Source organism: Balaenoptera musculus, chromosome 11 (assembly GCF_009873245.2).
Source record: "Balaenoptera musculus isolate JJ_BM4_2016_0621 chromosome 11, mBalMus1.pri.v3, whole genome shotgun sequence".
NCBI lineage: Eukaryota > Metazoa > Chordata > Mammalia > Artiodactyla > Balaenopteridae > Balaenoptera > Balaenoptera musculus.
This window is the reverse complement of record NC_045795.1, coordinates 59,281,725-59,299,489: the sequence shown is the minus strand read 5'-3', so window position 1 is coordinate 59,299,489 and position 17,765 is coordinate 59,281,725. Positions and strand designations below refer to the sequence as shown.

At 40.2% G+C, this 17,765-nt stretch overlaps 1 protein-coding gene across 6 annotated transcripts in view; it reads right to left on the bottom strand.

Annotated features, from left to right (window-relative positions):
• The window catches only part of ULK4 (unc-51 like kinase 4), a 541,913-nt gene that overhangs the window by 223,310 nt on the left and 300,838 nt on the right, over positions 1 to 17,765 (bottom strand). For all 6 annotated transcript variants that reach the window (XM_036870501.1, XM_036870500.1, XM_036870504.1 and 3 more), the window contains one exon: positions 8,439 to 8,544. In XM_036870501.1, the coding sequence (XP_036726396.1) occupies positions 8,439 to 8,544 (106 nt within the window). The remainder of the gene's footprint in view (positions 1 to 8,438; positions 8,545 to 17,765) is intronic.

Sequence of the window (17,765 nt, the reverse complement as noted above, 5' to 3'; positions counted from 1 at the left end):
AACACCCAACAGATCTTTTACCCAACTTTGGAAAACTCAGCCCACACATTTAGTAGCCAAAGAGTCTGGAAAGCAGCAGAGTATAATGGAAAGTCAGACCTGGTGTTATCTCTGGAGAATGAAATCAGACTTTCTGCAGCCACAAGGGCCTCACCTCTCCTCCCCTCTAACCTCCCCTAGCAAGGGCCAGGAAGGAGATCACAACCTCAGTGTACTCCTGGAATCCCACTACCCTTCCTCACCCTACCACACTTGCAGCCTGACCACCCTTCTCAGCCTTAAGACCACCTGGACTCATCATGCCCTCTGTCCCTACTCATGCTGTCACAAGAAGCTCAGGACTCCCGGTCACCCACAAATAGTATAAACAGCAAGAGGATTTGTGCATCTCCTTTCAGAGGCCACATCCCGTCCCTGCCCAACCTCTGAACCCCTTCCACTGTGATATTTGGAGCTCACAGTCAGTTATCAGCTAAATCCCTCAAATCATCCACTTCTTGTCTTTATGTACCTTTTATCTTCCTACTCTACCTGAAACCTGCCCCTTTTAGAGCCTTGTCTCCTCAGCAGGACCTTCAAGTGATGGATACTTCTTTGTCCACTCTGTCCGCATTTAACACTGGGCCTTAGTGGTGTCGCCTTGTACCCCATTGCTGCTTCTAGACCAGATGTTGGCAAACCTTTTCTTAAAAGGCCCTACAGAAAATATTTTAGTCTTTGTCTCAACTACTCAACGCTGCTATTATATGACAAAGCCAGCCATAGACAACATGCAAATGAATGGACATATCTATATTTCAACAAAAATTTATTTGTAAAAGTAAGCAGCCAGCTGGCAGGCTATAATGTACTGAATCTCAGATCAAAAGTCTGTCCCACCTACTTCCCCTCCTCCAACTGCCATCATCCTCAGACCACTAGATCACCCCCGCCGCCTTATTCTCTGAGCTCAACGTTACACTAACACTACTCTTGCCATAATTATTTTTGTGATGTCCACTCCACTCCACAACACAAAACACGGAAAGGGGCTAGATATTATGAGAACTGAAGCTTATCCAGTTGGGGAGTGGGGATAGGCTGTAAGAAGAAAAAAACTACGAATGTAAACTGTCCCTGCGTAAATGAGGGCCCTTGACACTTAAGCTTCATGTTAAATCCACCTGTGCTTCTTCCGGTGTGCCAAATCTAACAGGCCTCTGAACACAAAATTTCAGTAGATGCCTTCCATCATCATAGACAATCCTTCCATGCCTGACCTCTCAATTCCCTAAGATTATGTCTTCTAGGATTTTTTCCTTTATCCTGCCTCAGCCCTGCAATCCCATGCTTTCATAGGCTAGTAGCTGCAACCTCTGGAATCTCAATTTCAGGCATCTGACTCCTCATCCACTCTCTCAGCTGGCCAATAGGGCTACTAAGAATCTTGCAGGCATTATTCCACAGTATCCTGATTCTCAGCCCAACTTAGAGAGGAAAATGTTTTGAAGGATTCATGGGTAGGCTTTTTGTTTAATGGAATAAACTTCAATAAGATTTACAGGAAACTGACAAAGTTTTTGCTAGAATTATAATGTCAGAAGAACCACCAGCTTGGATTAAAAAGGACGGGGATAATTCATTTTCAGAACGAAAAGAGGTATTAGGGCCCCCTAACTTCTATGCACAGGAATCAGGCTGAAAAACCTACTAAGCTATAAATACGGGTCATTCTTATGGAAAAGGAACAATGATTCAGATGTTTTAATAGTTTAAACAAATTTAATAGTTTGCCTTTCTAGAAGGTTCATCTAAGTTATCTAATTTATTGGGATATAGTTAGTTTATAGTATTCCCTTATAATCCTTCTTATTTCTATAAGGTCAGTAGTAATGACCTACCTATCTACAAACTAGCTGATTCTTTCTTCTGCCAATTCATATCTACTGTTGAGAACCTCTAGTGAATTATTCATCTCAATTATTATACTTTTTAACTTCAGAATTTCCATTTGGTTCTTTTTTATAATGTTATCTCTTTATTGATATTCTCAACTTGCGCAGACATCATTTTCATGCTTTCCTTTTAAATCTTTAGACGTGGTTTCCTATAGTTCTTTGCATGTATTGATAATAGCTGATTTAAAATCTCTGTCTAGTTAATCCAACATATGGATCGCCTCTGAAATAGTTTTATTGACTGCATTTTTCCTGTATATGGGCCATACCTTGCTATTTTTTTTTTTTTGGCATGCTTTGTAATTGTTGATTAAAACTGGATATCTTAGATCATATAACATGTAAACTTTGGAAATCAGACCCCCTCCACACACACACACACCCCCCAACGGTTTTCAGTTATTGCTGTTTTGTTGTAGTTAGTTCAGTGACTTTCCTGTGCTAATTCTTTAAGTCTGTATTACCTGTAGTGTCAAGTCACAGAAGCCTGTGTCATTTAGCTCAGCACCCAACTAAAGACTGGCCAGAGAGTTCCTTAAATGCCCTGAATCAGTAAGTCTTCCACCTTTGCCAAGGGGCTCTGTGTGTGTGTTGGAGAATGCCTTCAACATTTAGGCACTTTACAGCTCTGTGCGGGACCTCAACATGAGCCAGAGAGCTCAAAATGGTTCTCTTCTTATAGAGACTCATCAGTTTTTCTTGAATAAACATTCCTTACATTGTTGCAAGCCTTTAGTAATTTGGTAATTCCCAGAGTTCACAAAGTTTACTACCAAACTTTTTTTTTCCAGTGTTTTTGTTACTTTTATGGCAAGATAGGTTTATGGGGGTCATCAATGTACCCATTCTGGAAGCCTGCCTAGTAAGTTTTCTTTTAAAGAATTTCAGAGAAGAGGAAAAAGAAGATATTCTTTTCTAGTTAAGCCCTGCCTTGTATATTTTATTTCTTTCTGCAGATCTGAGTTTCAGTTTTCATCTGGTATCACTTCCCTTTATCTTGAAAAGTTAATTTAACATTTACCATTAGGCAGAAAATTCTGAAATTTTCATTTATCTGAAATGTCCATATTTCACCTTCATTTTTAAAGGATAGTCTCACTGAATATAAAAATCTAGGTTGGCAGCTTTCATTATGTCAACACTCAAGGTATTTTTCTGCTCTTCTGGCCTCTACTGTTTCTGACAAGAGATCAGCCACCATTTGTATTGCTGACCTCCTCCTTTATGTGTCATTTTTCTCTGAACACTTTCAAAATTTTTATCTTCAATTTTCAGAAGCTTTGGATATTATGTGCTTAGGTAGTTTCTGTTTTGCAATCTTGCTAAGGGTTTTCTTAGCTTCTTGGATCTATAAGCAAATATTTTCACCGTATGTGAGAATATTTTGGCCATTATTTATTTAAATTCTTTTTCTGCCCCATTATCCCTCTTCTGTTTCTGGGATTCCAATTACACATATATTAGAATGCTTGATTATTGTCCCGCAGGTCACTGACGTTCTTTCATTTTTAAAAAATCTTTCCCTTTGTTCTTCAAATGGGAAAACTTTACTAATCTTACAAGTTTAGTTACTGTTTCTTCTGCAGTTTTTAATCTGCTAAACTCCAGGGAAGTTTTCATTTCAGATATTATACTTTTTGGTTCTAGACTTCTACTTGGCTCTATTTTTTCATAGATTCCATTTCTCTGATGAGATTCCCTACCTCTTTTCTCTTTGGCCTTGGATATATTTATAATAGTTGTTTAAAAGCCTCATCTACCATTTCACAATATATACACTTACCAAATCATCACATTGTATACCTTAAACTTACACATTGTTGTAGTTCGGCTGCATCTTTAAAAAGGTGGAAAAAACTCTATCCAAAAAAAAAAAAAAAAGTGCAACACATGAAAACTGGTACAGATTCCTGGTTTTGAGTTTCTCAGAATTTGGGATGATTTTAGGAAGTACAAGAATGCCAAGACCATATGAAATCACCTTGAACAACACAGTGAGAGCATTACTCTCCTTTCAAATCTCCTGACTGTCAAGAAAGCATCAGTTGGGTGCTAGGGTTATCTTACCTCTCTATTATTTGCTAATAAACATTTTTAACAGATAGGAAAAAAGTGCCTGATCTGGTAATTCCAACATCTGGGTGATCTTGGGCTTTGTTTGAACTGACATTTTATTAATATTATTATTATCATCATCATCATCATCATCATCATCATCATCATCATCATTATATCATCATCATGGGTCACATTTTCTAGCTTCTTTTTCATGTATATTAAGTTTTGGCTATATGCTTGTCACTGTGGATAATATGTTGTAGAGAGTGTGGGTTATATTGTCATCTTTTAAGTGGTATTTTGTTCTAGCAGGCAGTTAAATTCCTTGTCAATCTTTTGACCCTGAGGGATTAGTTTTATTCTTTGTTAGGAAAGGTCTACAGTGGTTTAATCCTTAGTCCTAGGACATGGTCGAAACTCTATGGCAGGTCTAGAGTAGCCTTCAGTTTCAGGCTGGTGTAACTTTACTTAGTTGCATAGCTAGGTTTCTCCACTGGCTAGGATGGAATTCCTACATCTCCTATCACTGCATAATTTCTGCTATCTCAATTCAGCTCAAAAGAAGAGAGAAAAGAAGAGAGAAAACTTCCTTTAAAAAAAAAAAAGAAGAAGAATATAGCAATGACACCAAAATCTAGCAAAAAACAGTATTTTTAAAAAAGAAAGAAACAGGAAACAAAACTACAGACCAATCCCACTTATGAGTAGCAATGGAAAATCCTGAATAAAAGATTAACAAAGAATTTAAGTAGCACAATTAAAGAATATTATATCACAATTAAGTGTGGTTACGACTCAAATGCTCGGATGATTTAATATTAGGTAATCTATTAAATATAATCTGTTACATGAATAGATCCAAGGAAAAATCATTTGCTCATTTCCAGAGATGCCAAGAAAGCATTTGACAAAAGTCATTATTTATTCTTGATTACAAAAGATAAAATTTAAATAGATAGGTACACTTCCTTAAACAGAAAAAAGATTCTGAGGTAATACCAAGGTATCCTCTATCTCATTCTCTTTGAATCTTGCAATTGGACAAGAGAGAAAAAGTAGAACTATAAAAGTTGAAAAGAAAGATGGTTACTAATGGTTATTATTATATAACCAGAAAGTAAACAGAATCATTTAGAAACCATTACTATGGAAAGTAATAAGAGAATTAACCTAGGAACAAAGTTAATAAATAGAAATCAAAAACTTTCAAACACATACTAAAAAAAAATAATTGAAAACTATATTAGCAGAAAATTCCTTATTTCTAATAGCAAGCAAAAAAGGATGGGAAGAAACCTGGGAAGAGATCAACAACAAGAAATGCATATGGCCTATATAAGGAAAACTATAAAGAAACAAAGTCAAACAAATGGGAAAACATAATATACTCATAGGTCCGAAGACAACCAATCTCATGTGACTTGATGGAAGTACAAATTGGCATGTTACTTACAACACCTTGTCAATATCTATGGAAATTACAGATGCATATACCCCTTGATCCAGCTATTCTAACCCCAGGAATTTACCCTATAGATAGTCCTGCTCCCGTGTGAAGGTATGCATGCATAAGGTTATTCATTGCAGAACTATCTGTAATAGCAAAAGATGGGAGATTACCCATATCCATTAGAGTACCGGTCTATTCTGACATACCCATAAGACAGAATAGGATGCTGCTGTATAAAAGAATAAATATTTCTATGCACTAAAATCCCTCAACTGTTGGCAATATTTATTACTGCTGGGAATGCACATTTTTCTTAGAGGAGGAAAAAAATACTGCCAACATTTAAATATAATGACCACATAGAAACAAAATTCTAAATTCTTGGGGGAAAAATTCAGAACAGGGACTTAATGATCTTATCCACTGACTGATCTCATTCAAGTCTTATTTTTATGAACATTCAAATGAAAGATTTTATTAATATAAAAGTAGTAAACGTTATGTTTAAAATGCAACAATATTCCCAACTTGATCTATAGAATCAATGCAATCCCAATCAAAGTCCTAGCAAGTTATTTTATTAGTATCAACAAACTGATTCTAAAGATTATATGAAAAGGCAAAGACCCAGAACAGCCAACACAGTATTGAGGAGAAGAACAAAGTTGAAGGACTGATGCTACCCGACTTCAAGACTTACTATAAAGCTACAGACATCAAAGACAGTGTGGTACTGGTGAAAGAATAAGCAAATAGATTAATGGAACAGAACAGACAGCCCAGAAACAGACTCACATAAATATAGTTAAAAGATCTTTGGCAAAAGAGTAAAGGCAATACAATGGAGCAAAGACAGTCCCTTCAACAAATGGTGCTAGAACTAGACAGCAACATACACATACACACACACACACACACACACACACACACAAAACCTACCTTATACCTTTCACAAAAATTAACTCAAAATGGATCAGACCTAATTGTAAAAAATTCAAAACTATAAAACTCCTAGAGGATAACATAACAAGATGACGTTGAGTATAGTGATGACTTTTGAGATACAACACCACAGACAAAATCCATAAAAGAAATAACTGATAAGCTGGACTTAATTAAAATTGAAAACTTCTGCTCTGCAGAAGACAATACCAAGAGAATCAGAAGACAAGCCACAAAATCGGGTGAAAATATTTGCAAAAGACAGATCTGATAAAGGACACTTGTTCAAAATATACAAAGAATTCCTGAAACCCAACAGTAAGAAAACAAATAACCCAACTAAAAATTAGGTTAAAGATCTTAGCAGAGATCACCAGAGAAGATATACAGATGGAAAACAAGAATATGAGAAAATGCTCCACATCATATACCACCAGGGAAAGGCAAATTAAAACAACGAGCTACCACTACACACCTAACAGAATGTCCGAAATCCAGAATACTGACAACACAAACTGCTCGCAAGGATGCTGAGGAACAGGAACTCTCATTCACTGTGGGAATGCAAAACGGTACAGCCACTTTGGAAGACAATTTAGAAGTTCCTTACAAAATTAAACAGTTAGTGTATGATTAGCAATTGCACTTCTTGGTATTTACCTAAAGGAGTTCAAAACTTAAGTCCACACAAAAAGCTGCACACAGATATTTACAGCAGCTTTATTCAGAACTGCCAAAACCTGGAAGCAACCAAGATGCCCTTCATTAGGTGAATGGATTAATAAACTGTGGTGCATCCAGACAACGGAGAATTATTCAGTGCTAAAAAGAAATGAGCTGTCAAACCATGAAAAGACATGGAGAAACCTTAAATAAACATTACTAAGTGAAAGAAGCCAATCTGAAAAGACTACCTACTGTGTGGTTCCAACTTTATGACATTCTGGAAAAGGCAACACTAGGGAGACAATAAAAAGATCAGAGGTTGCGGAAGGCAGGGGTGTGAATAGGCAGAGCACAGAGGATTTTTAGGGCGATGAAAGAAAAGACACCGTATAATATTGTGATGATGGATATATGTCATACATTTGTGCAAACACATAGAATGTACAACACCAAGAGTGAACCCTATTGTAAACTAAGGACTTTGGGTGACTAGGATGTCAATGTTGGTCTATCTTTAGTAAAGAACATACCACTTTGGTGAGTGATGTTGACAATGGCGTAGGCTATGCATGTGTGGGGGGCAGGGGTTTTATGGGAAATCTCTGTACCTCCCTCTCAATTTGCTTTTAAACCTAAAACCACTCTAAAAAAATGAAGTCATTCAAAAGTTTTTCATTTTAGAGCTTCCCTGGTGGCGCAGTGGTTGAGAGTCTGCCTGCCAATGCAGGGGACACGGGTTCGAGCCCCGGTCTGGGAGGATCCCACATGCCGCGGAGCGGCTGGGCCCGTGAGCCACAACTACTGAGCCTGCGCATCTGGAGCCTGTGCTCCCCAACAAGAGAGGCCGCGATAGTGAGAGGCCCGCGCACGGCGATGAGGAGTGGCCCCCGCTTGCCGCGGCTGGGGAAGGCCCTCACACGGAAGCGAAGACCCAACACAGCAAGCAAGCAAGCAATCAATCAATAAAATTAATTAATTAATTAATTTTTAAAAAGTTTTTCATTTTAATATTACAGATATGCATAAAGTGTAAAGTGTAACTCATCCAGTCTCATTTTCCAAGGTGCTTTTGACCATATAGGCTTTCACTTTGATAGGCAGAAATAAGTCTAAATACTCTGCTTACACTCTACTTCTTGGTTTCTCATCTGTAAGGAGTCTGTATTGATTTTGTGCCATGAAGGAGAATGAATTAACTCAGAGAATCTATCACAATCTAACGACACTTTCCATTTCTGCTGGTGATGTTATCATTATTTGTACACCTTTAAACATCTATTTTGATTGATCAACTTTAAATAGTACTTCTTGACTCTCTAAGATGAGGAAACTTACAAATAGGCAAAGTTCAGCATAATCAAAGATGAAGTCTAAGAAGCATTTACCTTGTTCATAAAGTAGCTTCATATTCAAATCTTTGCAGGTGACCAGATTGTTGAGCAATGCAACCACACTTTGCATGGTGTCACCCAGAATGTTCGCCTGATGTTCCTGCAACAGATCACCGTTCCATCATAACAGTACAGAAATAGCATTACATCGTAATAAAGACAAATGATCAAACGACCTCCATCCCTTCATTCTTTTACAAGGTTGAATGATTATCTTTTTGCACTTGGGTGAAGCAGATCCCTGTGTGGTAAGGCCCCATCAGTGAGTTAGGTGAGCGGGAGGCAGTCTGAATCGCTCAGCACCAGCACTGCTGCATGCAGTCCCCTGCCCATGCACTGAGGGACAACCACATAGCCCTCTGTGCTTTCAAAGGGCACCAAAGGAGTCAGAGAGATCAGAAATCAAGTACGTGGAACTTAGGAAACCACACCTGAAAGTGATTCTGAGATCACAGAAGAAAAACTTCTTAAAGAAATATTTCTGCTGTTTGGAGAGTAAACTGCTATTCTCCTTCTTTAGTCTTACACAATGCTGGTTATGTTGGATATGACTTACTGCATCACTGCTTCATTGTAATAAACTACACTTGGGACCTGAAAAAGTGAATTTTGCTTTCCCTAACACTTTGCATCATACAGCAGGGAGTAACTTTGGCCCTCATTTCTCATTGTAAAGACACAAAAGATAACTTCTTTGTAACTTTTAAGGGATCTTAAAAATAAGTTGGGGGGGCCTCCCTGGTGGCGCAGTGGTTGAAAATCTGCCTGCCAATGCAGGGGACACGGGTTCGAGCCCTGGTCTGGGAGGATCCCACATGCCGTGGAGCGACTAGGCCCGTGAGCCACAATTGCTGAGCCTGCATGTCTGGAGCCTGTGCTCCGCAACAAGAGAGGCCGCGATAGTGAGAGGCCCGTGCACCGCGATGAAGAGTGGCCCCCACTTGCCACAACTAGAGAAAGCCCTCGCACAGAAACGAAGACCCAACACAGCCGTAAATAAATAAATAAACAAACTATTTGTGCAGTGTTTTTAAAAAATAAATAAATAAATAAGTTGGGGCTTCCCTGGTGGCGCAGTGGTTGAGAATCCACCTGCCAATGCAAGAGACACGGGTTCGAGCCCTGGTCCGGGAAGATCCCACATGCTGTGGAGCAACTAAGTCCGTGCGCCACAACTACTGAGCCTGTGCTCTGGAGCCCGCGAGCAACAACTACTGAGCCCACATCCTGCAACTACTGAAGCCCACATGCCTAGAGCCCGTGCTCCACAACAAGAGAAGCCACAGCAATGAGAAGCACATGCACTGCAACGAAGAGTAGCCCCCGCTCGCTGCAACTAGAGAAAGCCCATGCACAGCAACGAAGACCCAACACAGCCAAAAATAAATAAATAAAATAAATTTTAAAAAATAACTTGCTTTAGTTTTGTTTCCTTTTCACTCTTCTGAATTTTTAAAAAATTAAACAACTAGCACTGACTGTGATTGAAACTATAAAATTTCAAATAGTATAAAAATAAAGTCTTTAAGTTCCAGGACTAGATGAGGCAAGCCAGCTGCATACAGTATAGAAAGAATGGAGAAACTCGCTCTCAGGTCTGTGCCAATGCAAGCACTTGCTGGAAGTGAGTGCTTCTAGGGGGCTAGCTTGTCCCACGCTAGCCCTGGCCCCGCCCCTTGGTCACTCTGTTAATACCAAGTCCTATCCTAAAGAGTTATGGGTGTATCAATTTAGTAGACTCCATCCAGACCCTTTCCTATTCATTTCCTCCCTTTTTCTCTCTCTCTCTCTCTCACACATACACACAGAAATACATGGTTTGCTCTGTTATCTAAACATAAGTTATATCATATTTATTAATTCACTCAACAAATAACTAATGAAGAGCTATTATGTACCAGGCACTGTTCTAGGCACCTGAGGGAACAAAACAAGGTTCCCTGTCCTCACAGAAATAGACAACAAACAACAGGCACAGGGACTTTCCTCGTGGTCAAGTGGTTAAGACTCTGCACTCCCAAAGCAGGGGGCCCGGGTTCGATCTCTGGTCAGGGAACTAGATCCCGCATGCCCCAACTAGAGATTCCGCATGCCGCAAATAAGACCCGGAGCAGCCAAATAAATAAATAAATATTTAAAAAAAAAAAAACAGGCACAGTAAGTAAGTAAACTGGACTATGTGTTAGAAGATAACAAGTGCTATGGTAGAAAAAGAAAAGAGCAGAGCAGGAAAGGAGGGTTGGGAGTTTAGCAGTGACGCTGTTCATCATTTTACATTGTGTGGTCAGGGTGGGACTCATTGAGAAGGTGTCATTTGAGTGGAAATTTTATTTTACTTTTTAAATGCTGAAGCATCTTAGAATTCTTTGGACTAATTTAGTTTTAATAAAATTTTCTTTTGAAATAATTTTAGATTTACAAAAGAGTTGCAAAGACAGTGTCGAGAGTTTCCATATACCCTTCACCCAGATGTTCCCTATGTTAACAGCATACCCAACCAAGGTACACTGATCAAAACTCGGGACTGGGACTTCCCTGGTGGTCCAGTGGTAAAGAATCCGCCTTCCATTTTTCACAGAACTAGAATAAAAAATTTCACACTTTGTATGGAAACACAAAAGACCCCAAATAGCCAAAGCAATCTTGAGAAAGAAAAATGGAGCTGGAGGAATCAGGCTCCCTGACTTCAGACTATACCACAAAGCTACAGTAATCAGACAGTATGGTACTGGCACAAAAACAGAAATATAGATCAATGGAACAGGATAGAAAGCCCAGAGATAAACCCACGCACATATGGTCACCTTATCTTTGATAAAGGAGGCAACAATATACAATGGAGAAAAGGCAGCCTCTTCAATAAGTGGTGCTGGGAAACCTGGACAGCTACATGTAAAAGAATGAAATTAGAACACTCCCTAACACCATACACAAAAATAAACTCAAAATGGATTAAAGATCTAAATGTAAGGCCAGACACTATAAAACTCTTATAGGAAAACATAGGAAGAACACTCTATGACATAAATCACAGCACGATCCTTTTTGGTCCACCTCCTAGAGAAATGGAAATAAAAACAAAACTAAACAAATGGGACCTAATGAAACTTAAAAGCTTTTGCACAGCAAAGGAAACCATAAACAAGACAAAAAGACAACCCTCAGAATGGGAGAAAATATTTGCAAACGAAGCAACTGACAAAGGATTAATCTCCAAGATTTACAAGCAGCTCATGCAGCTTAATATCAAAAAAACAAACAACCCAATCCAAAAATGGGCAGAAGACCTAAATAGACATTTCTCCAAAGAAGATATACAGATTGCCAACAAACACATGAAAGAATGCTCAACATCATTAATCATTAGAGAAATGCAAATCAAAACTACAATGAGATATCATCCCACACCGGTCAGAATGGCCATCATCAAAAAATCTACAAACAATAAATGCTGGAGAGTGTGTGGAGAAAAGGGAACCCTCTTGCACTGTTGGTGGGAATGTAAATTGATACAGCCACTATGGAGAACAGTATGGAGGTTCCTTAAAAAACTAAAAATAGAACTACCATACGACCCAGCAATCCCACTACTGGGCATATACCCTGAGAAAACCATAATTCAAAAAGAGTCATGTACCACAATGTTCATTGCAGCTCTATTTACAATAGCCAGGACATGGAAGCAACATAAGTGTCCATCGACAGATGAACGGATAAAGAAGATGTGGCACATATATACAATGGAATATTACTCTGCCATAAAAAGAAACGAAATTGAGTTATTTGTAGTGAGGTGGATGGACCTAGAGTCTGTCATACAGAGTGAAGTAAGTCAGAAAGAGAAAAACAAATACCGTATGCTAACACATATATATGGAATTAACAAAAACAAAAACAAAAAAGGTCATGAAGAACCTAGGGGCAAGACGGGAATAAAGACACAGACCTACTAGAGATGGACTTGAGGACACGGGGAGGGGGAAGGGTAAGCTGGGACAAAGTGAGAGAGTGGCATGGACATATATACACTACCAAATGTGAAATAGTTAGTTAGTGGGAAGCAGTCGCACAGCACAGAGCAATCAGCTCGGTGCTTTGTGACCAGCTAGAAGGGTGGGATAGGGAGGGTGGGAGGGAGGGAGATGCAAGAGGGAAGAGATATGGGGATATATATGTATATATATATATATATGTATAACTAATTCACTTTGTTATAAAGCAGAAACTAACACACCATTGTAAAGCAATTATACTCCAATAAAAACGTTAAAGAAAAAAAAAAAAAAGAATCCACCTTCCAATGCAGGGGACGCAGGTTCAATCCCTGGTCAGGGAACTAAGATTCCACATGCCGCGGGGCAACTAAGCCCATGCTCCACAACTACTGAGCTCACGCGCCTCAACTAGAGACCCTGCGTGCTGCAAAACTACAGAGCCTGCACGCTCTGGAACCTGCATGCCACAACTAGGGAGAGAAAACACGCACGCCACAACTAGAGAGAAGCCCATGCACCACAACAAAAGAGCCCGCATGCCTCAATGAAGATCCCGTGTGCCGCAACTAAGACTTGATGCAGCCAAAAATAAATAAAATAAATAAATAATAAATAAATAAATCTTTAAAATAAAAAAGAAAACTAGGGACTTAACACTGATACAAAACTAATAGTGAAACTACAGACTTTATTCAAATTTCACATTTTCCACTAACATCCTTTTCTGTTCTGGGATCCAATCCAGGATGCCATATTGCACTTAGAATTAACTCATTTTTGCAATACATATTTACTAAGTGCCCACTGTTCTAGGTACTTGGCTTATGTGAATAAAAGAGACCAAAAAAATTTTTTTTAATTAATTTTTTTAAGAAAAAGCCCTGCCCTTGTGGATGCCCTGTGGAGTTTACCTTGAAGCAGAGAGGGAAGACAACATAGTAAATAATTCCATGGTATGTTAAAGACGATACACACTACAGGAGAACAGAACAGGGTAAAGTGGTTTGGGAGTGCTGCAGGGGAAGGCTGCAGTTTTAAACAAGGCACATAAGGCAAACCTCCTTCGGAAGGCAGCGTCTGAGCAGGTTTGGATTTACTCTTTATGCTGCCAGGTTCTGTTAGCTAGTTTGTTTTAGGGTAGTTGTATCAATGTTCTTCAATGTTATTGGCCTATGAGTGACATCCTCATCTGATTTTAGTATCAGTTTCATGCTAGCCTTGTCCATCCATTTTATTCCACAAATATTTACAGTGCATCTATTTCTGGGTGATGTGGTAGAACTCACTAATAAAAGCAACTGGGCTCAGTGTATTTTTACCAGTAGATCTTTAAGTATTTTTTTGAAAAACATCTTATACTCAGGAATGTACACACTGACCCAATTTTATTTCCATTTTCCAAGAAAATCACCTATAATGTCCAAGTTTCCAAACGTATTGTAATAGAAGCACACACAGCAGTCACCTGTCTTCTCTGAACCGACTGACATCACCTTTTACCTGTGTCCTCCCTCTTTCTTATTGGTCAGACTCACCAAAGCCTTGCCTATTTTATTGGTCTTTTCAAGGAACCAGCTTTCCAGTTTAATCAAGAATCTACATTTGTGACTTCGAGTTAGTCATTACAAATGTACACGATTTCCCACTTCCCTCTCCTAGATATGCAGGAGGATGGCATTTCCCTGCCCCCTCATAATTCGAGATGCCCATAACTGGACTTGCTTTGGCCAATTAGACTCATCTGGGCAGAAGCTTTAAGGGGCAGAGAGGGCTTCGCCGTCCTGTCTTTCCTCTGCCCTTAAGACCAGCGATGGTCTAGACGGTAGAGGCTCCAGTAGCCCAGGTCTCAGAGTGAGGATGTGCAGCAGAGACAGCGGGACTTGCTTGATTAACATGTGGCTCCCAAAGCTCATCAAAACACCAACGCGGCATCAGGCTCAGAAACTGCAGTTAACAGTCGTGTACATCCCACCAACAGGAGCCGCTTGATTTCATGAGTCTTACCATCTATATCTTCAATACAAGACAAAAGGTCTGCTTTCCAAATACCACTAGCTGAAAATTGATATTCTTTAGAAACACAGGCTTAAGAGTGGATGTTAATATTTGATGCTATCAGGCTGTGAGTTTCTCTGTTTTACCTTTACAGATAGATACACAAAAGGTCACTGAAAGTATAAGTGCAGGAAAGACATCAGACGAGCCTAACAGAAGACTTACCAGCTGTGGGGCTGGCAGCCGGTCCCGGGGGACAGCCGAGCCCGTCCAGCACCACGCCTGCCATTCCCCGACATGCTGACGGTGTCTTGCACTGTGGTCACCGAAAAATAACTCTCACTGGCATCCAAGCTTAATAAAAACACCTTCATTCTGCTCAAAAAGGGCAATCGATAGATACGGAGAAGGCAAACTGAACAGCCTCAACCATATAAAATTCACTGACACCAGCTTAAGAATATTAATGTGGAAGCAATGGGCTGCCACCAATTTCATCTAATTATTCTTACAGTTGGTTGGAAGGAAAGGGTGATTAATAAGCACCAAGATGACACGACATGTTACTCATGATAAAGTAACTAACGATACACAGGAAACCTATTCTTGTGAAGAAGAAAGACACTAACAAATCTCTTCTTTTGGTCCCATTTGGTACAATAACACATACCACTCCTGGTTCAAAGGCCAGTCTGTCGGCAAATATAGGTCAGTTTTACTGGAGATAAATCCATTGTTCCTTCCATATACATGTTTTTATGATTAAATGCACCTTTTCTGTGCGCTTGGCAGTATTTTTGGCTCGTTGCAAAGCCAATACTTTGGTTTTTCCTTGTGCTCACAGAGTGACAGCCACCTGTTGATGTGGGCATTTCCCTTAAGTACAAAAGCCAAGTTTCCAAACCTCCGTTACCCCTGAACACTAAGAACCCAGGACCGTACCCCAGCCAACCAGGTCCTGAGACTCCTGGCCTGGGGTTTCCAGAATCACTGCAGAAGGAAGGGCTCTGCCAGCCCCACTACTCAATCCGCAGAGGGGCATAAAGGTACACTCTATCAAAAGCCCCCACTAACCTTATCACTGGAAACACTCAGGGCACCATATCTGATGCAGAGAATAGAGACCAATAATCCTACAACCAGACTGGGAGGCATGGTTCCTTTTCTATTCCAGCCATTATTCAAAACACTGTTGTGTTTTAGTTTCTTTGTTGTTGATTTTCAGACCATTCATAGACTGAACTTTGTTCTGTATAAAGTAGGGGCATTATTAAAATTATATTATACAGTTGTACTCACTTCCTCTTCCTTCTTGTAGGTATAAATGCTTCTTACCTAGTATGAGGGAGGGAGACCATGGAACAGAGTCATTGTTCCTGTTCAAGATGACAACATGGTTCTCTAGGGGGACCTAGACAGTTATTGCTGTGGCCTAGATCATAACTTCCCCCAGAAAGAATGCTAAAGACAGGCGAAGCGTAGTTGAGAAGGTATAAATATGAATTAAGCATACTTCCATTATTTTCTATCAAATTGAGTTATTTCATTTCTCTTAGCAACTTTATTAAGATTTGTTCTTGCTGTTCACAGCCATATTCATAGCCCACAGGGGATAAATTATGCTTTGAAAAACATCACATTTACTTTCAGAGTCAGAGTAGAGAATTATATGAAGGGAGAAACCACCAGGGTAAACATGTGGGACAAGAGCTCTTCTTGGGCCCCTGGAAGACTGATGTAAAGAGGAAAGGGAACCACAAGTTTGATTCAAAGACCTTGGGTCAGAGCTGGAGGGAAGGGGTGATGCTGATTAAAGGCTGTGTCTTCATTAGATGTTCCTCTAAGACAACCCCTCTCCCTAAAAAGGTCTACCTGAGCCCCAGGGTGAAAGGACTGTAACAGAAGCCTAGGGAAAATCCTGGTGTCTTTTTTTTTTTTTTTTTTAATCCCCATGGCTCACTAATAAAGAAAGGGGTGCACACCACTGGCACCCCAACACATGGAAGAAAAGTGGTGTGAGGAGAGAAGGAAGCTTTTAATGACCTGCAACAGGGTCTCTGGCACAGGGTCTGGGGCCCAGGCACCAGCAGCTTCTGTGCTGATTGAGGCAGAGCAGCCACGTGGGCCCGAGCCGGGACAAGGCAGAACTGACAATATATTGATAAGGTACTATGTGCCATGGCCTCTACCCCAAGCATTCTATCTCACTGAATCCTCACCAAAATCCTGAAGTGACTACAGTTCTCCCCTCTTTACAGATAAGGACACTGAGGTTAGCGAGATGAAGTGTCACTTGCCCAGGATCACCCAGCTCCTCGATTGTGAAGCTGGGATTCAGTCTGTAGGATGGCAGGGGCCCCTAATCACCAAGCGACGTTGCCTGGTGACATTAATGGAGCAGGAGAGCGGAGGGTGGGGTGTCAAGGTCACCAGTCAGCACACCCCAGGTTAGCCAACATGACCTGAGGACCCACGGACTTAAAGGAATCCAGAGGCAGGGGTGGAAAGAGGCACAGACATATTGATTTGGGGCTGCTACTGTAATGCTGCCCTCCGTCTTTGGCTACAATGTGACCAGCCCTGCGTCACCACCACTGGGAACTCCTGGCTTCACAAGAGCCCTTAATACAGATCATTTGCTGTAAGACATGCAACCCGGGAAGCAAGATGTGGGTATTAGGCAACTAAGGAAAGGGAAGAATGGGCATACTACCCGCAAGGATGTAATTACATACTAGCGCCACAGTCAACAGCCACATGATTGAGACACTCAGTGTTAGCGTAGGCTGATGGGTGAGAAAGGAAGCTGAGCTCACAGGAGAAGCCATCACTGCTATCCTACAAAGACACCCAAGGCGATCCTACTGCACTTTAAGATTATGACGAAAATCTTTAACTCCTTCATCCATAGCCCAATAAGCAAGGCTGACCTAATTTGTGTGCCCAACGCCACAGTGTGCGGACATTTAACAAACAGGGCACTTGAGAGTTCTAATAAAACATAGCATTTGCCAGTAGAGATAATTAGAATTGAAGCCACAAAATTCTAGTGTTTGGCAACACAGATCAAACAACTTCATTAAAATGTACAGCTTCAGCAAATGAAAGGCAGGAGAGCACTGGACCCTGAAGAATCAGCCTTCTCAAAACTAACTGCTTCAGTGCTTAAAGAGGACAGCTCTGCAACACCAAGGGCACAACAAGGAAACACTGCTAAAAAACGATCAGCCTTCCCCAAGTGCTTTCACTGTAAACAGAGCGTTACACTTGATGCTAATATCTCAAGATGGAAACGGCACTACAAGACTCCAGATGTCCAGATGAAAAAGTT